Below are 22,317 nucleotides of genomic sequence, written 5' to 3'. Positions count from 1 at the left end.
AAGTATTTTTGTTTTAAGCCACATTTGCTTGGTCTCATGTGTAATAACCTTCCTTTAATACAGAACATAATTAAACACACATCTCAGAATTATGCTGTGACTTAAAAATATGGGTTAATCAAGTTCACAGTTCAGACCCAGAAGCAATATCTCCAAGCAGCACTAATTAGACATCAAGCAACGGCAGATTTTATATGAGAATAGTATTCCTCTAGGTATCACATTGCTATGATTATCAGAACACAAGAATTTGACTGCAACCAAGCTGAAACATTTATTAACACCATTCTACCACCTACCAGCTTCACAGCTAGCTGGCTCAAACATGATTCTTACTCTAACAATTATGTTAATGCCAACACAATAAGGCTCTTTTGAAAGAGGTTTGTACATACTAAGTCACTCCATGTATTCTGTTGCTTAAGTAACTTGACAGATGCCCACAGAAAATGGGTACAGCTCTAATTGGAAGCAGGCACAGTCAGCTGTTACCATACAGGTCAGAACAGCAACCACTAGTATGAATAAAGAGCAGATACACGTTATTCTTCAAAAAGAAAACTTCTTACAGAAACCTAACTAGCAGTGTAAGCTGGGCAGGAGCATGCAATTGACTTAGCTCTGAAGAGCGGTTATTTAAACAATAAATACAAAGCTTATTTTTAAATAACATAAAAAACCTCTTGTGCTCCTTCATAACAGATAGATGTGTTACAACTTCAGGATGACAAAAGATCAGGAAAGTTAAAATCTAGAAACTTCACTCAGGTCACTCATAGCACAGTTTTGGTCACTAAAAATAGAAAACTGGCAGGTTAGCTCTCTGACCAGCCCCAGTCAGAGCCATGTTAACTCAGAGAATACAAGGCCTGCAGCTCACAAAACAGGTTGAGGCAGGTAGAGGAGGGAAGCACAAGGGGGAAAACAAACAACAAACTGGTTTCTCCTAAAGCAACAGCTGTTACCTATGCAAATCTCGCTTAACTACACAAGTTCAAATGTTGAACAGGTGTGCAAACATTAGAAGAGATGTCTCCTCCACACCTGCAAGTTAATTCACATAAGTCATGTTTCAAGTTACACCACTGTGCAAGACAGGAGGAACAATACCCTGCTAAACAAGTGAATTTGGATACACCTGTTTACAGCTGGCTCTGGCCCCAGTGCTCCTAGGGCAGTGCAGAGATTTTTTGGAAAGCAATCACTGTATAATTTGCAAAATATTAGTGTCATTCACATACTTTAATTTATTACCATATTATTCAAGTACCAAGGATTACCTAAGAATTTTTATAACAGTCAACTCAAAAGTAGCAAACAGTGCACTGAGAAACTCAGTAGCAGTTCTTCAGTACAGTTCCTCTATTTATTCATAGGTAACTTTTGCACAACCGCTCACATTGTTGCCTTTTTCCCTATTTCCCAAAAACATTTTATAAAGTCAGGTTTTACTTTACTGACTAATGGTTGAAGGGCCAAAGGCTGTCAGTAATAGAGGCAGAGCAGTTACTCTCTTGAGACCTGTGTGTTTGGTGGCAATATGCAGCTGAACACTGTCTGCACTTTTCCAGTCAACCATCTAAAGCACTTCCACCCCTTCCTTTAGAATGGCAACTCTGAGATGAACTTCACCTTCAGGATAATCATGATTAAGAAAACAGGACCTCCTTGAGATACATGGGTCCCATTTCCAGGGGTCACAAGTACAACAAACTGTCCTTTCCTGGACAGCATTCACACAAACCTACTCCTGCCACAGTTCACATACTTGCAATACTCTCCAAGAGCTGAAGAATGCATATCGCTTGATGTCAGTGCTTTTAACACACATGAATTTGCAGGAACAATTACTAAGAAAGCCAGGCACAGACACCTGAACCACAGCAAAAGGGCTGGGTAATTAAAGCAAATGTTACAGACTTGAACCCTTCTCTCACCAAACAAGCTTTGTGTCCATCAACACATACAAATGATCAGACACCCAGTAAAAGAGAAAGAAAAACCCCAGAAAACCCAAGCTGATGTGCTTGACTGAAGAGCTCAAATACTGTCTTTAGTGGGATGGTGTTCGCATGCTGAGGTCCTGCCAGGCACACGACACTTAATAGCAAGACTGACATCAGCATCCAAGGTTCTGCTAAAGCTCTCATGTACAGAGGTAGCAGACAAGCCACCTCCAGGCAGTCACCACTGCAGCAGGAGGCACAGCAGCAAGCTTTACATATTTCAAGAGACACTAACAGAAAAAACAACGTTCAGCTATTACATTGAGTACAGAGAACGCACATTTATAGGTACATCTCATCAACAAGCTGCTGCCATGTAGAATACTGAGGAGGTTGTTCTAAACCCAAGTGTCACAAACAAGGTTTTCAGCAGTTGCATGCATATGACAGTGAAAGGTCATCTACCTCCTTGCACGCACATAGGGAAGATGGTGTACTTTCCTGAAACTTGCTAAAGAGACAAAAATCAACTGCTTACAAGTTCCCAAAAAATATATCATGAGGGCTTATAAGAAGAAATTACTCATATGCCTATGAAATGGTTATTGGTTGACTGAAAATTAGGTCCTAGATATCCTGGTTTTATAATAGGGAGCCTGAACAAATGCAGCCCCGAATTCAATTGAAGGGCCTTGCCCTGTCAGATGAATCCTTGAGACTACAGTTCTTACAGAGGAAGATCCAGCCGGAAAGGGCTTCACTGCTCTGTACACTTCTGGCAGCCAAAAAAAGCATATATGGTGCTTAAATACCTGAGACAGTCCCTGAGCTCAGGGCAGAACAGAGGAGCATGAAAGGAGTAGGACTGGCTCTTGCATAGCAAAAAGTGCAACAACTTGAATATTGCAAGATATTATTGCTTAAAGCTTGCCAGACCAAGACAAAAAAAAAATAATCAAGAATTACCACATTATATCTGTCATTCAGCTCTGGAACAACCACTGTCCGCAGTCCAAGTGCCTATTTTGTTTCCATCTTTCCCTGCACTCTGCTACACTTTCTCCATAATACCAAAGGTATTCCATATATACAAATTCATATATTGTCAAAAGAGGAAATTGGTTTAAGGGACATTCTTGTGCTTAGCTACTGAAACATCAAACCCTTAAAGATTTCCCAAAAAAGCCACAGCGAGGCTGTAGAAGATGACTCTGTGGTCTGAAATTACCCACACAGACAATGAAATTGATTGAGAATATTCAAATGTATTAGAATTAATCAATTTTAACTTTGACTGAAAACAATTCTAGCAGCTTCCAGCTGAAGAAAACTTATCAGTGGGATAGTATTCATCTCAAGCACCTCACCACTTCCCCACATTCCTTATTTCTTCATTTATAGTATGGGCTCCCACCAGAAGCAAAAGGTACCACTGTTTGGAAAACACCACTTCCTCTTGTTTATTACAGGTGGAAATGATCACATCTCAGAATCTCTGAGCCCTCTTTCCCCAAATCATATGATTTAGAGGAAAATTATTGTTTAATACAAGTTTAAAAGAGTCAGGACATATGAACACAGTCCACTAACTTCCCTGCAGGTCAAGTACCATTAGAACTTGTTTTATGGAGGCCACAATAATTTGTGTCTGCTACAATAAGAAAACAAAACTTTCCAGAAAAACAGTTTATTCAAGTTAAATTCAAGGTCTCATAAGGGAAAGAAAAAAAAGCAGACAACTGTCAGCTAGACAACCAGCCACTCATGTTGAGGAGTGTTTTACACAAGGGAAAAATCTAAATTAGCACAGACATTTCACATTATTCTTACATAATTATTTTCTAGTCATGCACATCCTGTGTGCTGCATCCTACACCAACACCAAATAAAAAGGTAGGGGGCTAAGTGCAATACTCAGTGGTTACCAGTGCCTGAGCAGGAAAGTAGTGTTATCTACCCCAGTGCACAAACTCCATTTCAGGAGCAAGATGAACAGGCTGACAAACCCAGCCTGGCTGAGCTACCTGCACTTCCTCCAAAGCTGCATCAGCAACAAGCTCATGTTCAAGGGCTTCAATTCAGCTCCTATCCTTACACAGACAGACCACTGCTAAGACAAAAGGACATGAAAATGCACTATGAACTTCTCTCCACTGAAGCACAACAATCCCATTACTTTCTACTTCATTAGGATAACCTCCTAACCATGTAAGGATTTTTTGAGAACTTCTAACCTGAAGTATCTTATTCCAAACTGCCCCAGTTATCAGCAGCCCTACTGCCATACATAAGTAGTAAAAGACTGCAATAACTAATGTAATCGGTGTTAATTACCAAATCAAATACTATTTCCACTAGCAAAGTCTCCTACAGTAGCTCAGTCTTAATACAGAGTAGGCACTGCCACAACTGCTTACACTCAGTTTAACCTGAAAACCAGACCACGTGTCACATCTGACAGAAGCAAGCACTTCTGCTTGCAAATCCAGTACCCTGGAGGCTTTTCCTAAAGCATGCAAACAGAAAAGGCCTTTCCTTGAGTTCTCTATTCATTAAATCCCTACAAAAAGGGGAACAAATTCCTGGCTCTTTTTCAGTAACAAATACCTTAAACAAAGACTGTTTAGAAACAGTACTAGAAGCTCTGAAGGCATGATGCTGTTTCAGCATGAGTGGAGGTCATCACTACAGTAATATATACTTGCTTTGCAGTAACCCTGCTGGCAAGTACAACTCAATAAAAACAGCTGACCAGCACAGTTAACCTCAAAATTCTACTGTCTAATAAAGTAAGTTTAGTACCACATTTAGTTATCGTGCAAAAACAGAATAGCCTCCACTTAAATGCACAACACTGATATGAAGATAACTGGGAGGAAAAAAAATAAAAAATCAAACAAGTCACATAAGCTAGCTAGCTGTCTAAAAGTCAGTGTGCTAGCTTCAGTTTTAAAGCAAATTTTTAACTCTAAATGTCACCACAACTAAAGCAGTGTTTATTTTAGTGACAGGCAGGGGGCTGGCAGAAGAAATTAATATTTAGTCTTGAGAGAAATGTAATTATCTTCACAACCCACAGAAACCATGTGGGATGCAGTTCCTACACATCTTATACTCTACTTAGGTCCACTCAAGATAATTTATTCTCTTCTACCTTTTTCTACAGATCACTAGCAGTCAGGGAGATCTAAAAAGAGAAAAAAGGGACCCAGTTTAATTCACCTGCTGTGTTGCTATCACTGATGTATGAAATTCATCATGCCACAAACCACCAGAACAATTTCAGGATACCAGAGAGCTCAGCATGCAGCAGGTGAAAGGGCACTAGAACTTCCACATCTGCGGTTTTTTTCATCCAGACATTTCATCTGGGCAAAATTTAAAAATTTTACAGTCCAGGGGTTCTTGCCCTAGGAATTGCCCAAGACCAAAGATGCAGCAGCTTCAAATACACTGGTATAATCCCTATACACAACACCAGGCATACAATAACAGGTACTTTTAGTGAACTTTAATGGCTAAAAGAATCATTCTATAGCTGTACCTAAGCCTTTTTCATTGTGGCAGATTGCAGTATCATCAACAGGTGCACTACAGGAAACAGGTTTGTTTATTTAAAAACGTATGCCACACTAAGTATTTTTCTTCACTTAAAAACACTATCTACCTAAAACTAAAAAGAGTTAGAGAATTAGTTTAACACATGATTAGACTTATGCCATTCAGATTATAATAATATATCCCTTCTTTGAAAAACTTCAAAATGCTGTTCTGCAGTCAGGCAAGCAATCTGTTCACATGACAACAGAAGAGTATTTCAAATCTAACACAAACACAGTAAAACAAATGGCCAGTGCCTAAACTCTGCCTCATTTTCTTTTCAGTTCATTCTTAATATTTTTACCTAAGAACATGGTAAAACATTTTGGTGCAAGATGAATGCTGGGCTATACCACTAAGTGCAGAGAAATCCACCTGCACATAGCAGACTACAATCCACATTTCCACGGATCATAGAGAACACGACTCAGGTTTCACGGGTCAATACTAATTGGTTAGTGATACCAGCAACTCCTGTTTCACCAGACAACCTGCCCACACATTCAAAAAGCATGAACACCTCTAAATCACAACTGACTTCTACAGTACCTACACACAAGCCAATAAAGCAATGCACTTGGCTTAATTTAATGTGACACACATGAAATAAAAGGAAGATTAAAGATCGTGTTTACAGTTTTGTCACCAGCAAGCATCATGCAAACACTGATGGGACAGTCTGGGACCACAGACAAACAGTAGTCTGTTTAATACAGGACTTATGATTCCACTAGAAACCTTGTTGCAGTCTTCAGGCCTAAATTCCCCATGCAAAGTGCTTCTGTCTTATGAGAGCAGAAATTGATTCTTACCTGTCTACTTGAGTTTTAAGACCCCGTACAATTTAAAATAAACACTGAAGACTTTTTGCTCATTATCTATCAGAACTTAATTTTTGCCTGTATGGAAAAATATGGAAAATACTCTGAACTATTTTCTGGATATTATAATGCAACTTTTGAGACTTCTTTAAGAGATCAATCCAACAAAGTCTGCTTTGATAAGAAAACTGAACAAAACTTCTGGATTGAAGATCCATTAAAAAAAATGCAAGTTGAATTTTGTCCTTCCTGGTTGCTGCACTGTCCAACCTACCAATCAAGCCACAAACTGAGACTGAACTTGGGGTCCTGATTCAGATGCAAGTCAGATTTGCATCAGGATGCACTACCAGGACTGGAATGGAAGAATATTACCTAGAGCAACATTTACAAAGCAACTCTACAGTCTTCAAAAATTTGGAGACCATTTCTAATGTCCTTGAAGTTATCTCAGTACACTTGTTCCTCCAGGACTAATAAACCAGAAGTCCAACTCTTTTGCATCAACATTAACACATGCAACAAGTGAGGGGCTCTAATCACTTTACTGGTGATTTTTACTAAATGCACTAGAAAAAATTCCTATTGCAGTACTATTATACATTCAGAACAAGCCACTGATATCAGAGTAGATTCTTGTATTACTATGAGACATCCAGGAACTGTAATTCCAAGAAAACAAAATGCATAGAACATTCTAACTTCAAGTACACCATCCAGTCTTCACTGAGGATACATTTGGAAAATTGTTCATGCCATTATTTTGGTCATCTCAGAAGTATTAACATAGCATTCAAGCCCCTAGCACTATACTCCACCTGTACTCCTTTGGTCTTACAAGGCAAAAGGGAACCTTCTTTCCCATCTTGTTGTGGGCTGACCTTGGCTGGACACTTCGTACTCCCTGATCTGTTCTATCATTCCTCTTCTCAGCAGGACAAGGGACAGAAAACACCATGGAAAAAAAAACATAGGTCAAGATAAAGGCAGTTGAATAAAGCAAAGGTCATGTAGAGAAGCAAAGGACAACAAAACTTACTCCCTACTTCCCACTGGCAGACATGTCCAGCCACTTCCCAGGAAGTAGGGCTTCAGTACACAGCATGTTGCTCCAGAGCACAAATGTCACAGTAGAGTGGCACAAAGCTCTGTAGAGAGACTGGAAATTTCCTCAACATACATGTTTCATTTCTTACTGGACTTAAAAGTACAGAAATGTTCTGGTTAAACAGATGAGTGTTTAAGTTTTGTATGCTGGATATGTCAAAACAGGTACTAGTCGGTTTCCACAATAACAAACATATAATGCTGCAGTACAGCTGTGTTGGACAAAGCAATAGCATTTATTCATTTTTTACATTTTTTCAAAGCTTCTAAAATGCTTCCGCTTTTAAAATGTTTCAGCTGAAAATGGAACATCATTTACCTTTTTAATAAAAAGTAAAAAATGTAAAACATACATAAAATTTTTCAAACTGAGCAGAGCAGGACTGAAGACAGGTAGAAGAGGCGTTTCTACAGATGTAATCACTGCTGCTACAGTATAATAAACAACAGTGACAGCCATGTTTATGCACGTGTCAAGGGCCAAGCTAAATCTAGCCTGTAATGCACAGCACTATGTTTTGAAATAGTTTGCTACAAAGTTCCAAGAACACAAAATTTGGCCATTAGAGAAACCTTCTCGTAGTCTGAATTATGCCAGAGAACCTGGGGAAAGAAGAAACATTTCTTCTTTCTACATCCTCACACTCCAAGACTTCTGGAAGTGTCAGTGTCATCTTGCTATCCACTTAACTTTTGCAGTAGCACTACATACTACTTAGAAGTGGGATCAAGATAACTATCCATTTTTATTAACTTATCCAAAACCAGTCTGTCTTTATGCTCCCACAAACATTGGAATTCACTTTTAATAGTGCTTCTCTACCCACAAAAAGTCAAGCAGCTCAAGATACTTAGAACATCTTACACAAAAAGCCATACCACTAACCTACCCTCCTCCACGCTCCACAGTTCCATTACTTGCTGAAATTACTTAGTTTTGAGCAAGCTTTTCACACTATCCTTAATTTAGAAAACTTCCTATGAACATTCACAAATTCCCACTGTTATTCAGAGAATCCTTAATGACTACCAAAAATATGACAGTCTGAACTCAAATTAAAACAAGCTGGTTTATTATTTTCAGTTAATTTTCCACAAGCTCTTATGTACAGGTGTTCACATGCTTGCCCAGCACCTTACTCTGCGGTACACTGATGCTTCCTAGGGAGACAAAATATCTGCAAATCCATCAGTACAGAGAAATCCAGTGCTGAATGAATTTCTGAAGCTGAATACAGTAAGCAAGAAAGTCCAAAGGCAACAGAAAACTGCAGTTCCTCAAGAGAAACTCCAATACGCTTAAGTAACTGAGGCCTCCTTACTCAGGTATTACAACCTCAGGCCACCTTTGCCTTCAGTCCCACCAGGCTGAGGGAAGAAAATTAATCCAGAGGATGGAAAGAGTACAGGCAATGTCTATCACCCTTTAAAAGTCAAGAGATCAAAGCTTTCTTACTAAGCAGCAGTAAATCATTATAAAGTCAACTTAATTTCCAAGTGACACTAAAGAGCTAAGGTTCCTAATCAGGTAATGAAAGTATCTCTACTGTAATTTGTTATTACACCACCTGCATTTTGTCCTATCCCTCACACACCAGTATTTCTTATGACTCAAAATTTACCTGTCACAAGGCAAAGATGTGAAAAGGTAATGAGAAACTTGTACAGCTATGTACAAGGGGATGGCTTCCAGACAGCAAACTGGACACAGCTGCTCTTTAGGAATAGCACAGTCAGGAACAAGTTCTAGGTAGCAGAGTAACACACTACTTTTCTGTAAGATTTAGCCAGATCAGAACAGAATCCCTTCTGGAAAATCTAAACTACAGATTCCGCCAACCCTCTATTCCCTGCTTTTCCTTCTTAAAGCACAGAAAGCACAAATAGTCTACACACAGGAAACTGTTAAACTCATCCCTCAATTAGTCAAGGAAAAATAAAGCAAGAAAACCTTCACTGTTGCTACCCACATAGAATAAGGAAGATACTGAGAAAATGTGTCATTTTAACTGCTCCTAAACCATCTCCCAGACAAATATGTAACAAGATGAGGAGAAAACCACCTATAAATATGTTGCTGTGGTGCCCAGAACATCAGCACCCTTCCAGAGGATATTCTTAGAACTGCCCTTGGTAATACACACACTAAACCAGATGATGTCAACCATCACTTTAGCAGGATATAAAACTCCTCTCTTTTCATAAAGGTACTCATTGTGTAAACGGTTCTTTGAACAATAACCCAAACATCTGCATTAACGAACAGAAGCCTGCTAAACAATGCCCCTCCTTAGTCATGACAGGAGCCATCTGTTCATCCAGCTAACCCCAGGCAAGCATGGCAAGCACCACCACAACTTGCTCACGTTATGCACCCTTGTACTCCATGTTTCAGTCCATGTTATTTGTGTTTCCAAACTGCAACGACACTGGTGGCATTAATCATACCACCAGAAGGATTAACACACACATACACACACCCCTACTTTAAAAGAGGTAGGAAAATTATCTCTGGTCTTCAATTAAAAGACACAAGTGGACCATAGCCTTTCACGCATAGGGATGCCAGCTTCTAGTTTCTGTAGTCATTCTTGTCTTGTTGTATGTACTTTCTCTTTTCTTCCTTCATATTCTATACAGTTTTTATATACTTAGCCTAGCTGTTCTTTCAACCAAATGCTACTTTTTAAGGGGACACTTCATGGAGTTCACTGGATTCTATTCAAAACTCCCACTAAATTTTCACGGGTTAACCCTTGCATCCAGAAATACTCGAGTAGGTCCCGTTATTCCAAAATTCAGCGCCCTACTGAAGTGAATACCTTTTCATGCATCTTACCCACGCAGCTCTACCAGTTCCCTGCTCTCACTACTGCCGAGGGAAGCAGCTCATCACTTGCTGCTGCTGGATTCGCCCGTGCACTGGCCAGACCCTGGTACCCAGCACAGACAACAAAACCAGCCGTCTCGGCGGACACACGTTTTATTGTGCTGAAACCTGGCGTGGGCAGGGCCGAGGGGCAGGGGAGAGGGACCCGAGCCCTCCCAGCCCACGGCTGCGCGATGTGCGGCTGCCGCCTGCAAAGAGAGAAGCGGGGACTGCTCCGTACCTGACCCAGTTGTCGCGGAACTTGCTCTGCTGGGGCTGGTTCAAGTAAATGGTGCGGGCTGGTGCCTCGTCCAGATCCGCCGCGGACGTGGCTCCGGACATCTCATCATCCGCCTTCTTGTAGCCCGAGGTGGAACAGACCGGTCCTGCAAGGAGAGGGCAGCGGGCAGGCGGTCAGCGAGGGGCCGCGCCCAGCCAAGCCGGGCCGGCAGCTCCGGGGCCGCGCCGCGGGGAAGGGCCGCGGGTGGGCGGCGGCTGCGAGTGCGCCCTGCCCGCTGTTTACCGCGGCGGCGGCTGTAAATAATGCGGGTCCGGGCAGGGGGCGGCGGGGCGGCCGCAGCCAGCTGGCGGCGGGGGACAGCGCGGGGCCCCGCCCCCCCGCCCGCGGGGATGGGCCGGGCCCCGCCCCGGGAGCGCCGCCCCCGCTCCCGCCTGTGCCGCTCCCGCCGGGAAGCGCCGGGCGGCCCCCCCGCGGCCCGTATCCCCCGCCTCCAGCCTCCCCGGCTCCGTGCGAGGGAGGGAGAGAGGGAGGCAGCCAGCGTCTTGCGCGCTGCCGCGGGCTCCGCGGCCCCTCGGCTCCTTGGCGCTGCCCGCCCGCTCCCAGCGCGCCCCGAGCCCCAAGCCGCGCTCAGGGAGCGGCGCAGCATCTCCGCCAGAGCCCTCCCAGACCCACACGGGGGGACCGAGCTGCCTTCCCCCGGCCTGGGCACCTAAGGGGACTACGGCCGGGCATCTGGCGCATCTGTCCCTAAAGCTAAGGCTCGGACTGAATTGATAAAAAAAGATTGTCTTGCTTTACACGTGCAACTTCAAAGCTTTGACTTTAAGCGGCAGAAGCATAAAGTAATTTTCATTTCCCACTGGGTCTGGAGTGAGTTGAGTTCCATAAGCATAGTTTACTTCACATTAAAATAGTGCAAAAACATACGGGAAAGGAGCTAGCTATTCTCTCTGTCAAGCCTCAAAACATTACTGAAGTTGTGGAGATAGATTTATTGCTTTCCCCTTTCCCTCCTGTGCCATGGAGATACTTTAATTTAGTTGAGCTGTAAATATATTAGATAAGAATTTATCAGTTTATTAACTAAGCCATGGATTTACAAGCTAGCAGAGGTAGCTCTAGCCAAGTGTATGACAACTTGTTTCATAAAAATCTAGTACAGGTGTTATGTTAGCGTTATTTGAGAACTTCATTCAAGGGTTAACAGAAGCAATAAACTGTCCTGTGAAGCTGTAAAGCAGTAAACCTACCGTAAAGCCAAATCTATTTCTGATTTCTGTATGAAGCTAAGATGATACTGCAACAAGCTGATCTGATCAGATAGTGGCTACAAAGGACTCCTGCAATGAATGGGAAAGGCCCCTGAAATTCCATCCTCCTTAACTAAAGTTAGAGGGGAAATTTTCAGTCCTATACAACATTAGCATATCGAATACCTAGGTATTTGTACAGTGTGAAAACGTGTCCTGTTTAACAGAACACACTTTTAAGCTAACATCCCACTCACCCCAGACCTTCCCAAACCTTGGCTCTGTTATTGCCAGTGCAAACAGGCTCAGGATTCTCCAGGAGTCAGCCACTGGAGGGCAACGTTACCCATCGCTCGTACACCACGGTCATGCACACAACCTTTCCGGGACAATAAAGCCGATGTAATTAACAGACCGATGTGCTTTCAACAGCACCAACTCTTGCCCAAGGCAAGTGTTGCACACTGTGAAATCATACTTTGGTGACATTTAGCTGACTTGAAAGTTCGAGGCTAAATAATTGATTTTCTTTCATTCCAGTTTATATCAATTCAGACAGCAAAAATATGCCAGCTTGATCATTTTTACTTTGTGAAAAGAGACAAATTCAGAAAGTGAAATACGAAGACTGTAGACTGTGCAACGCTATCCCATTATGATACTATATTAAGTTACTCAGCCTGAAGAACCTTGCCATGACACAGAAGACCACTCAGCCTTGCTGAATGGATATTTTCCCCTTCAGAAAAACAGAACTAAATGCACTACTGGATATTTGTTGTCCTTTCCCATTGATTTCATGTTGTGTAACTGCAAAGGAGATCAAACAACAATACTTTTAAGAGCATTAAGTGCAAGGAAGCAGCTTTCATCGGTTTTCCTAATCAAGTGCCAGAACAGAAGTGCAATTATTCTAGAACAAACATGCTGTAAAAATTGTTGGTTTTTTCCAGAGACCTTATTTATTTGGGTTTTTTTTTTCATAACATTCTCTGATGATTGGAATCTTCCTGCTAACTAGTTCTCCTTGCTGCAAAGTATTATGAAGCTGTCCCACAACTTTAAGGATTAACTGAGTCAATACAGCTGATGAAGTTCAGAGGTATTTAGGTTTAATTAACATACTATCCTTTTGGCTGCTCTCTTCAAGACAGGTGCCTCAGGGACAATTTGTCTCATTCTCTAGATGCCCTGAAATATTTTCAAAGCAGACTTACAAGAGTGTAGAAACAGCTGTAATAAGGTTTTGGGTTTTGAAAGTGGCTCAAGGCAGCTGCTTCCACTCTTAGTGGAATAATGCTCATTTTGGAAGATTATCCAATAGTCCTGCCCATCAGGAATGCCTTCCACCTCCCTCCCCTGTTACTAAACAGATCACATCCAAAAGCCTGCAGAGAGTGGCCATTACTACTGGCTGTAGATCCTCTCCTTTCCCCACATTTCCAAAAAAGTGAAGGAGCTCTGAGCTTCTAAGGGCCTCCTGGTGGGCAGCAATCCCAGGGGTTACTCCCCCTTTAGAAGTATTCCCCTCAAGGACGCCTGACCACATGCAGATCATCACTTCAGCCATGCAAAAGTAACTGCACCTTTGTTTTTTGTTTCAGAAAGGCTGTGGGTAAGCACGGCAGACTTAACCACCTCCAACACTTGTGGAACGTGAAACTGAAGGCTCAGCAGCTCTTACTCACAGTAGCATTTACTTCCCTGTATGCAGAGGAATAAGATTCATTGACTTCACTTAAGGGCATGCCAACTTGTCACTCTCTTCCACAACTCTTGGACCTTTCCTGTTATTCACCCTAGGACTTGCAACACTGCTATGCAATTTATTTTGCATCCAACTACTCGTGCTTCCATTGGTAGTATTAATACCAGACCACTATCTCATAGCCTCTTCATTTAGAAGAGCTACATCAGATTTAGTTTACATGTTCAGCTACATCAAATTTTGAATGCCCTAATCACATGGATCTTAAGTCTGCATCACAGAATTGTTTAGGTTGGAAAAGACCTTTAAGAACCTCAAGTCCAACCATGAACCCAGCACTGCCCAGTCCACTGCTAAACCATGTTCCAAAGACACAACTACCTGTTTATTAAGCATCTTCAAAGATGACAACTCAACTACTTAGATCTCTGTGGAATTTAAACATTGTCTAATACATCTTGCTTCAATTCTGAGATACTTTCTGCAAGAGTTTAATACTTCTTTCCCACTGTACTTTACAAGTTCAATGAGTCAGACTTGACTTATAAACTCCCTTATAAAAAGCCCATTCATTTCTTCAAGGCTCTTACTTCACACTATTTAACAAGGTTTCCTCTAAAAATAGATGGGATTAAAGCTTGACAAAAATAACGAGATTTTATAGCTTTCTCTCATCATTAAGAGAAACCAGACTTGATGCCTTGACAAATTCATATGGCATTTATTATCACTTGAAAAGCAATGAATTATGGTTTAATACTCTTACATCACTGGGCCTGCAAAGATGACATTTTTCTGCATGTATCTGTCTCCTTAATGTCTGCTCACCAACAGTCATAGCTTCTGCATGATTGAGTAAATAAAGTGTTGTGAATTCTGTAGTGTTTTGAAAGATGAGGGGATGCTTGTCAACTGTCAGAACTCACAAGAGAACTCATGCCAAAATTTTATCACTTTTCTCTTAAGTAGATCAGCCAGCTAGTTACGACCTCTAGCTCAGTGAAGTGCTTGATTGGTCTAACATGTGTTCCATTTTTAAGAAAAAATTATTTTAGATCAATTAAGCCCCTCACCAAAACATCAGAACCACAAGCTATGAGAAACAGCTGGTTTGTTCAGGAGAAGTCCACCAAAGGCTTCATGCCTTTTAGAATTAAAGCAATGTTAAGAGTGTTTACAGCCAAGAATCATACTTCTGATTCTGCAAACTGTTCGCAGGACTAGGATCTAGTACAAGAAAGAGCTAAAGTACAGTGAGGTAAAGAAGCTACCCCTATTTGAGAGCAGAGCTGGACTACAATCTCCAGGGGTCCTCTCAGCTCAAGCACTCTGTGATTCTAAGCTCAGACAGTCACAAGTCAAAGTTTAAGTAGCCACACAAAGTTCCCTGTATGCTCCCAACTGTACTGACAGTTTTGAATTGAGACAAATGAAAGACAGCTTTCCTCAGAGTGAAAAGAGAGCCTCACCAAAAGCCTCCAAACTTTCTCATTTACAAAAACCATGACATTTTTGTTATTGGTTAAACCTCAAAGAAAGAGTTATCAAAGTGAACACCTGAAAAGCTAAGAGTGATATTTAGAGAGCTGGCAGACAAGTTTAAACTTTTCCTTGCACTGAAAAGCAAATTTGGCTCTCAACAAGCTACCCAGATTCAGTAACATGCTCACTTTCTTGGGATAACATTTTTTCACAGCATCACTATCACAAACTGAGTACCAAAAATGACATCAAATGAGGAGTTCTGCGCTTCAGAATTGTCAACAAGTTAATACACAAACAATTACTCTGAAGCGTGACTAAATGAGTTTGTTTTACCTGAAATATGTTATTTCTTGCACTATTCCCCTAGCTGCTTTCACCATTCAACAGAAATGCAGCTGAAAGTTAATCTAGAAGCACATAAGGCAGGAGTTCAAGGAGGCAGAGCACAGCATGCTGTCAACAGGAGATACAGGGCATGAACTTCAGCTACCAGGTCCTCAGAGAGAGCTTTGTTCCACAGGACTGGGATATCTTGACCTTGAGTTATAATCAGTTCATGTGAAAAAAAAATCCTGATGAACAGTGTTATGGTTTTAATTTTTAAGAATTTAGAAAACTGCCACAGTGTTCAACAGCATAACACTGTAGGTAAACATTCTGACATACTCGTGTCCAAACAAAGGAAGATCTGGCAAATTTCACAGTGGAACTTTTATTTTCCAGTTCTTCTATTACCAAAAGTAATTTCAAATATGCTTCCTTCACTGTAGATCCATGTCCTGTTAATTAAGAGGTCTTTAGATCATCTGCAAGCAAGTACCAGAGTTCATAATAGCAGCAGCCTTGAAGTTAATACACAGTTTCAAAACACCTCTCAGCTCTCTCAAGAACCATGCAAGAACTGTTCTGCTTTAAGTTACTGGAAATGATGTGGCTCTTTCATTTGCTAAAGGAGAAGCAAATATGATACTGATATGAGGATTCCTGCCCACATGACACCCTAAATCTTAGGGGTAAAGCAAGTTGCATCAAGAAATGAAGCTATTATTTTCTTTAAAAAGTTTTATTTAGTAGATGGGGGTTTAGAAGTGTTTTACTGCAAACTGCTCCAGTTCTGTAAACAGTACCATGAATATTACTAATATTTATCTTTTAAGAACTTAAAGCTTTCAGCAGGTACAGTTAGCATGTGTGGTACCAAATTAACTTAGATGGAAGTATGAAAATATGAACAAACCCTGTCAATTTTAATAGGCAGTTATAAAACTTTCTTCATCTTTCCCAAGCTAGTGCCTTGTAGTTTGAGGCCAACCAGAACTTCCCCTTACTAAAAACAATCTTTTATACATGACAGTAACAAGTGGAGGATTTCCATGGCAATGCAAAAGCTGAGTAGCAAAAAAGAGCAAAGTACTGTACATTTTCACCCAGAACTTCACTGGCACTGAGCTTCTGAGCCAGTAACATCTAATCAGCTTATAGGGTTTAAGAGTGCTTCCATCTAGGATAACAAGGAGGCCATGACAAATTCTAGTGACAGAAAATGGTTGTTAGCTTCAACAGACACAATACATGAGAACACATGCACAGCAACCTTCATCAGGGAACTATCATCAGGGAACACCTCCCAGGCTGGAGCATGAGCTCTCTGTCCATCTCCATCATTCCAGTCATTAGGAGCCCTGCAACAGGTCTTGCACACTAATGGGCTCAGTACTTGCTATCATGCAACACCAGAAGTGGACCATAAATCAGTGCCGTTCCTTACTGAAATGCTACTGCAGATATCCAAGGGACTACTCAGTCAGTTCAAGCCCCTCCACTTACCAGCTTGTGCAGCAAGGCACAAACAGCATTATGTGCACTTCGCGAAGGTTCTGTTTTTCTTACTGACTAAAGAAAATATGAAACAGAAAAGCTGGAAGTAAACTCAGGTCTGATTTTTAACTGGTAGGTACATCCTCCAAGTGCCTTTATTGCTGGTTTGGATTTTCAGGGGTTCTTATGGTTTGGGGGTGGTTTTGCTGTTTTGATTTGTTTGGTTGGTTTTTTTTTTAATAGTTGCATGCAGAAAACCTAAAAGCATAGTAAGTGAGCAGAAAACCAGATTAGAGTTCTTTAAACAAGATTTTATTCTTTAAAGTTACCCTGAATTTGTATCTGCCAACAGCTAAACTGTTAGTGAAAAAACCTTGTGTTCAGCTTAAGCAACTTGACTACTGTGAGTCAAACTTAGGACAGTGGGAGTTAAAGCTCTTGGATAACTCCCCTGTTCAAGTCAGAACACAAAAAGACATCCATGTCTTTGTAGCAGATGTTTTAGAGATGCACAGCAAGAAAGAACAGCTATTTTATGCACAGCAGTGAGTCAGTTTTGAAGATAGGAATTTTTTTTCTATGTGACATACAGACCAATAAACAAATGGATGGAGACAGTAGCTGCAAAAGGATATTAAAAGCTAATGAAGCTTCAGAAGCACGAGAGAAGACCAAAGGAACATTATTCTCTGGATTCCAAGATGCAAGGAGGAAGTTGTCATCAATGAAGCTAACAGATATTGCACAGGAAAGTAAACAGACACAGGTCTGTAACTTCCCCCCCTCCTCTTTACAGCTATGCAATGTGTTGTTTATCAAAATGAACAAGACTAAGAAGGTTATTGTTGGACAGGAAAGTTCGCCACTGGGATAATGCTCATGGACTTGTAGCATCTCAGCGAATTTCAAGGATCACTGCAAAGAATGCTGCTATGCCATGGGGGCTCAGCTAAGCCAGGAGATAAGCTTGGATATACACTGGTAAATCCAAGGAGGACCAAACTGCCTGTGGGATGGAGCTACAGAAGAACTGCTGTGTTCTAATAAATGCACAGATACTCTCAGTATAGGTGGATCAGTAGCTCATACATGATTGTGTTAACAGACACAGCATCAGTAGCTCTCACTTCACTGACCTGCACGCATTTATGGAAGACTTCTTGTAGCTTCAGCTGATACAAAAGCAACCACTGAGGTTAAAGGAACTAGGAGAGCCAGAACTCCATTTGCTTGGCCCTGTTAATGTTAAGCATGAACAGAATAGTATGTTCCTTGTGAAGTTTAGTCACTTTTCTTGTGTTTATCCCAGATTTAAGCTAAATTTGACAACACTAAAAAAAGATCTTTTTGAATCATTTTAAATTACTAACTAGGAAGTTGTTAGTTCTAAGAAATTCAAGGCACAAAACACTGCTGCTTTTGAAGAGCAGCCTCCAATTGTAAATGGAATTGCATGCCACAGAGACAGCTGGAGCCTGGATTTTTTTTTTGCATATGCTCAAATTCACTTGAATGAAGTAGCTAAATGTTATCACTAACAAACAAAACTAATTCCTAGCAGAACATTAGAGACTTCAGAGAACTAAACAGCAGCAACCAGAATCATGCTACTCAGGAGTTCAGCAGAAACTGTATACAAAGAGGATCCAGATGAACGCACATACAAATACTGCATATTTCTAGAGACAGAACAGAACTCTTACTGAGGGAAGGGATGAGAAGCAGATCCACCCAATAAAATTCATCTATCTCTGTATGAGTAACAGACATTATTCAAAGCAAAAAAATCAACTGGCAGAATACTCGGGTATGGGAAAGCAAAGGTGCCTAGGGTTACTTATAGTTTAAGTTCAAGTCTCATTGGTGCATTTCTTTTTGCTTCTTGAAGTGACAAAATAAAGGCATAATGTTTCTATTCCCTCTAACAACCCTCATATGCAACCTTGGTGAGACCACAAGAAGAATATTGGCCAAAAACAGCTCTTCTCCATCTCGCAAGTAATTTTGTACCTTCTCACTTAATGTCAAAACCAAGTAGTTTCTGCTGATAATGCTGAACTAATAACACTGCACACGATCTATTCTTATTCTGCCTCAAGCTTCATAGCCACAACTGTCAGCTAAACACCAAGGATGAAGATGCATCACTAGTCAGTAGAGAAGTTAATTCCTTTTTTTCCCCACCTCAGCTTCCTAACTAACATTACAAAAATATTAGGGGGACTAGTAATAGACACCAGTTCAAACAAGTGGTTTATTGTTAGTTGAAGAGTTCCCATATTGCATTGAACAAAAATGGTGTTTCTAGAAGCTTTGCTCTTATCCAAACTCACTTGTGTATTTACAAGCAGTTTGTCACCAGAACTTGGACTTAAGAAGGGGTTTTTGGTATATATAACATGTGTTTGATTTATAAGAAGCAATAACATATCTGATGCCTGGAAAAAATAAATCTCAGGCAGCATATAAATTAGATCTAATAGCCTGACACAAAGTTGAATACTCAGCTACAGCAGAGTTTAAACTGTTCAACACCAGAATTTTAAAGAGGCAAACACTGCAGTTCCAGTAAGCTCAAGGAGCCTCCCAAGCTGTCAAAATGCACTACAATCCCTCAAGTTCAAATCCAAACGCTTCCTGTGAAATAGGTTTTTTCAAAGCTGTTCAGACAATTTGCACTTCTCAGACTCGGATTCAACTCTGAAAATTGAGTTCCATATGTTCCAGGTTTCCAACAACTTGACAGATACTATAAAGGCATGAAGGCATCCAAAAAAAAGTCATCAATTTTTTCCAACCAAGAGCACATGAACAAGTCCCATAAGAAACACCAGTTAAGGCAGCTTTGAAGGTGGTGACAGAGGCATTGGTTCAGTGAGAACTTGATATACCAGGCACTAGTGTTCTCTCTTTGGGGTTACCTGGTTTTGACACTCTGGGGAACAAGGTTTCTGCTACTGGTAATGCCACATGTCACCACTTCACTGCTCTTTTCAGAATTGACTATAATTTTTAACTCCTGGATAGCATGGCCTACTGTGACAGTGGTCACAAGGGTTCTTGACTGGGGGAAGAGATGAGAAGGTTGACTTCATGTTCAGAAGGCTTGATTTATTATTTTATGATATATATATATTACATTATAACTACACTAAAAAGAAAAAGAAGGAAAGATTTCCAGAAGCTGCTAAGCTAATAATAGAAAGTAAAGAATGATAAAGCAGCTCTCATGGACTGTCCGAGAGAGTTCGGTCCTTGATTGGCCATTAACTCTAAACATCCAAGATGGGCCAATCCAGATGGACCTGTTGCATTCCACAGCAGCAGATAATTATTGTTTACATTCCGTTTCTGAGGCCGCAGCTTCTCAGAAGGAAAAATCATAAAGAAAGGATTTTTCACAAAGAGATGTCTGCGACAGCCTACCACGCCAACTGTCAGTCAAGTTCAAAACACATGCATATATTAGAAAACAATGAACAAGTCTTCAGCACTTGAGACAGTGTGGAGGGCAATTGATTTAGATTTATGTTTATATTTAACTTAAGAATTTTGACGTACAAGGCAACAGTGCAAATGCAGGTTCATTGGGCAAACACATGAAAACACATTGTGTTCATTCTGTGTGAACTTCCAGCCTCTGAGATAAAAACTTTTAAATTATGTTTCTTTTGAATTTTCTGCTAAAGAAAAAAAAATCTTTCAACACAAAGGAAAAAACTTAAAACACAAACCACTGCATTTGACAATGCACAACACTAATTCTACTCCCACCTTACTTACAGAGACTGCAATAATAATGAGACTGGATCAGAGATGAGACTGTTGAAACAGTTTCCAGAAAGTGAACATGAGGTGGCAGAAGCTACAGCTACGTTGCATTCTTATATTTAAAAAAAGAATAAGAATCCCTCCTGTGAATAATCCCACTGCTCAAGGAGGATCCCGTAGTTCTAGCACTTTTTTCAGAAACACCTTGGATAACCATGACTAGTAATCCCATTTGCGGGCCATGTACACAACTATCAAGTACAGCATATCTGCTGTGTGATTAGTGGAATATTTAAAAAACAGACATCAGAAATCTGCTTAGCACAACTGACAGCCAAAGCTAATCCTGAGAAGAAAGCAGCTACAGCCTTCTTGCCTCACACCTTTGAGGCTTGTTTCCCTGTATTAATATTGGTTGAAGCTAAAAATATCTTTGGCGCATCATAATTCTGTTAGCATTCTGACACCCAAGTGCTTTTTCCTTTCTGTTCTACAACACTGCATCTGTTCTATAACAATTTATTAACAGCTTTAAGCATATCAGCTGCAAGCACAGCTGATCTTGATTTCTAAGAGAACAATTTAAACAAGAAAAATAAATGGGTTTCCATTATATGCTCATGATTTAAAGCTGTTTTCTTCTACTAAAAGCCCAGAGGCCTATAACGCTGGCTTCTAGCCAACAGTAGATTAGAAAGATTTACTGCATACATAGTGACCTTTTGCTCTAAAGCACTCCCAAAGCTGTTGTTCTTAATTCTGCCCACCCCCAGTTCAGTGTAATGCACAACAAAAGCAGCTGCCCATTGTATACAGTTACCTAGAGAGAAGCATCTCTTCCAGCGGCGGCACAGAGACATAATGTTCATTCCTTCTTGCACTGGCTGCATTGAGATGAAAACAGCAGTAGTCCTTCAAAGATCTCTACAGCATTAGCAGGTCTCAAAGCTGATTAAAGTGATCCCCATGGTAATCTGTGAAATATATGTTTGCACTTTCAAACTGTTCCGCACTGGATTCACAGAAGGCAAGTGTGCACTAGGTGCCTGTGTATACCCATGCACAAAGAGACAGCTGTGCCTTTCACTGAAACATTCTAATAATTTCAAACAGAAGAAAAAAAAAAAGGAAAATTCAACATCATCCTGGATTTCAGCACTTGAAACAATGACCTGTCCACTTCCTGGACTCTGACCCCTCCTCCCCACCTCTACCAGGTTTCAAAGCACAATTTCTCAAGTGAAATCCTAGTAGAAAGATGTTCTGTTCCTACCAGAGATGCTATCTGTGATGTTACAGGTCATGAGATCCATTCACCTCTGCATGTATAAAGGGTTATTTTTAACTTACTTTTCTTTGCTTCAGAACAAGGTTAATAGCAAAGTATTTTGGCTGTCAAATGAAAAGGTTAGAAATTATTTCAGCTATCAATATAGGCAATAAAAATCCCTCTCCCTTGAGAAAAGAAAGAGCAGTTTTCACTTTATTTTCACCCATAGTAAACCCATTATTATGTGCCTCTCTTTAAAGTCATATCTAATTATGTTGGATACATCTTGGATAACCATGACCATTAGTCCTTTTTGTGGGTCATGTATATAACTATGAAGCACTAAAAACAGCTTTCCAGGGTCCTTCCTCCCTGGCAGTGCCAGGGAGGACTTCTTCCCATCACTCCATCCAAACTACTTGCTTGCTTTC

The 22,317-nt window shown here is 40.7% G+C and overlaps 1 protein-coding gene across 2 annotated transcripts in view; it reads right to left on the bottom strand.

Annotated features, from left to right (window-relative positions):
• The window catches only part of ATP8A2 (ATPase phospholipid transporting 8A2), a 280,843-nt gene extending 269,911 nt beyond the window's left edge, over positions 1-10,932 (bottom strand). The window contains exons 1-3 of one of the 2 annotated variants that reach the window (XM_030944045.1): positions 10,867-10,932; positions 10,585-10,729; positions 7,206-7,292 (exon numbers count right to left, since the gene is read on the bottom strand). In XM_030944045.1, the coding sequence (XP_030799905.1) occupies positions 7,206-7,292; positions 10,585-10,685 (188 nt within the window). In that variant the 5' untranslated portion in view covers positions 10,686-10,729; positions 10,867-10,932. The remainder of the gene's footprint in view (positions 1-7,205; positions 7,293-10,584; positions 10,730-10,866) is intronic. The other variant, XM_030944071.1, reaches the window with a different exon arrangement.
• Positions 10,933-22,317: the final 11,385 nt, after the last annotated feature.

Source organism: Camarhynchus parvulus, chromosome 1 (assembly GCF_901933205.1).
Source record: "Camarhynchus parvulus chromosome 1, STF_HiC, whole genome shotgun sequence".
Taxonomy (NCBI): Eukaryota; Metazoa; Chordata; class Aves; order Passeriformes; family Thraupidae; genus Camarhynchus; species Camarhynchus parvulus.
The sequence above is the reverse complement of the archived record's forward strand: the minus strand, read 5'-3'. Positions and strand labels throughout refer to the sequence as shown.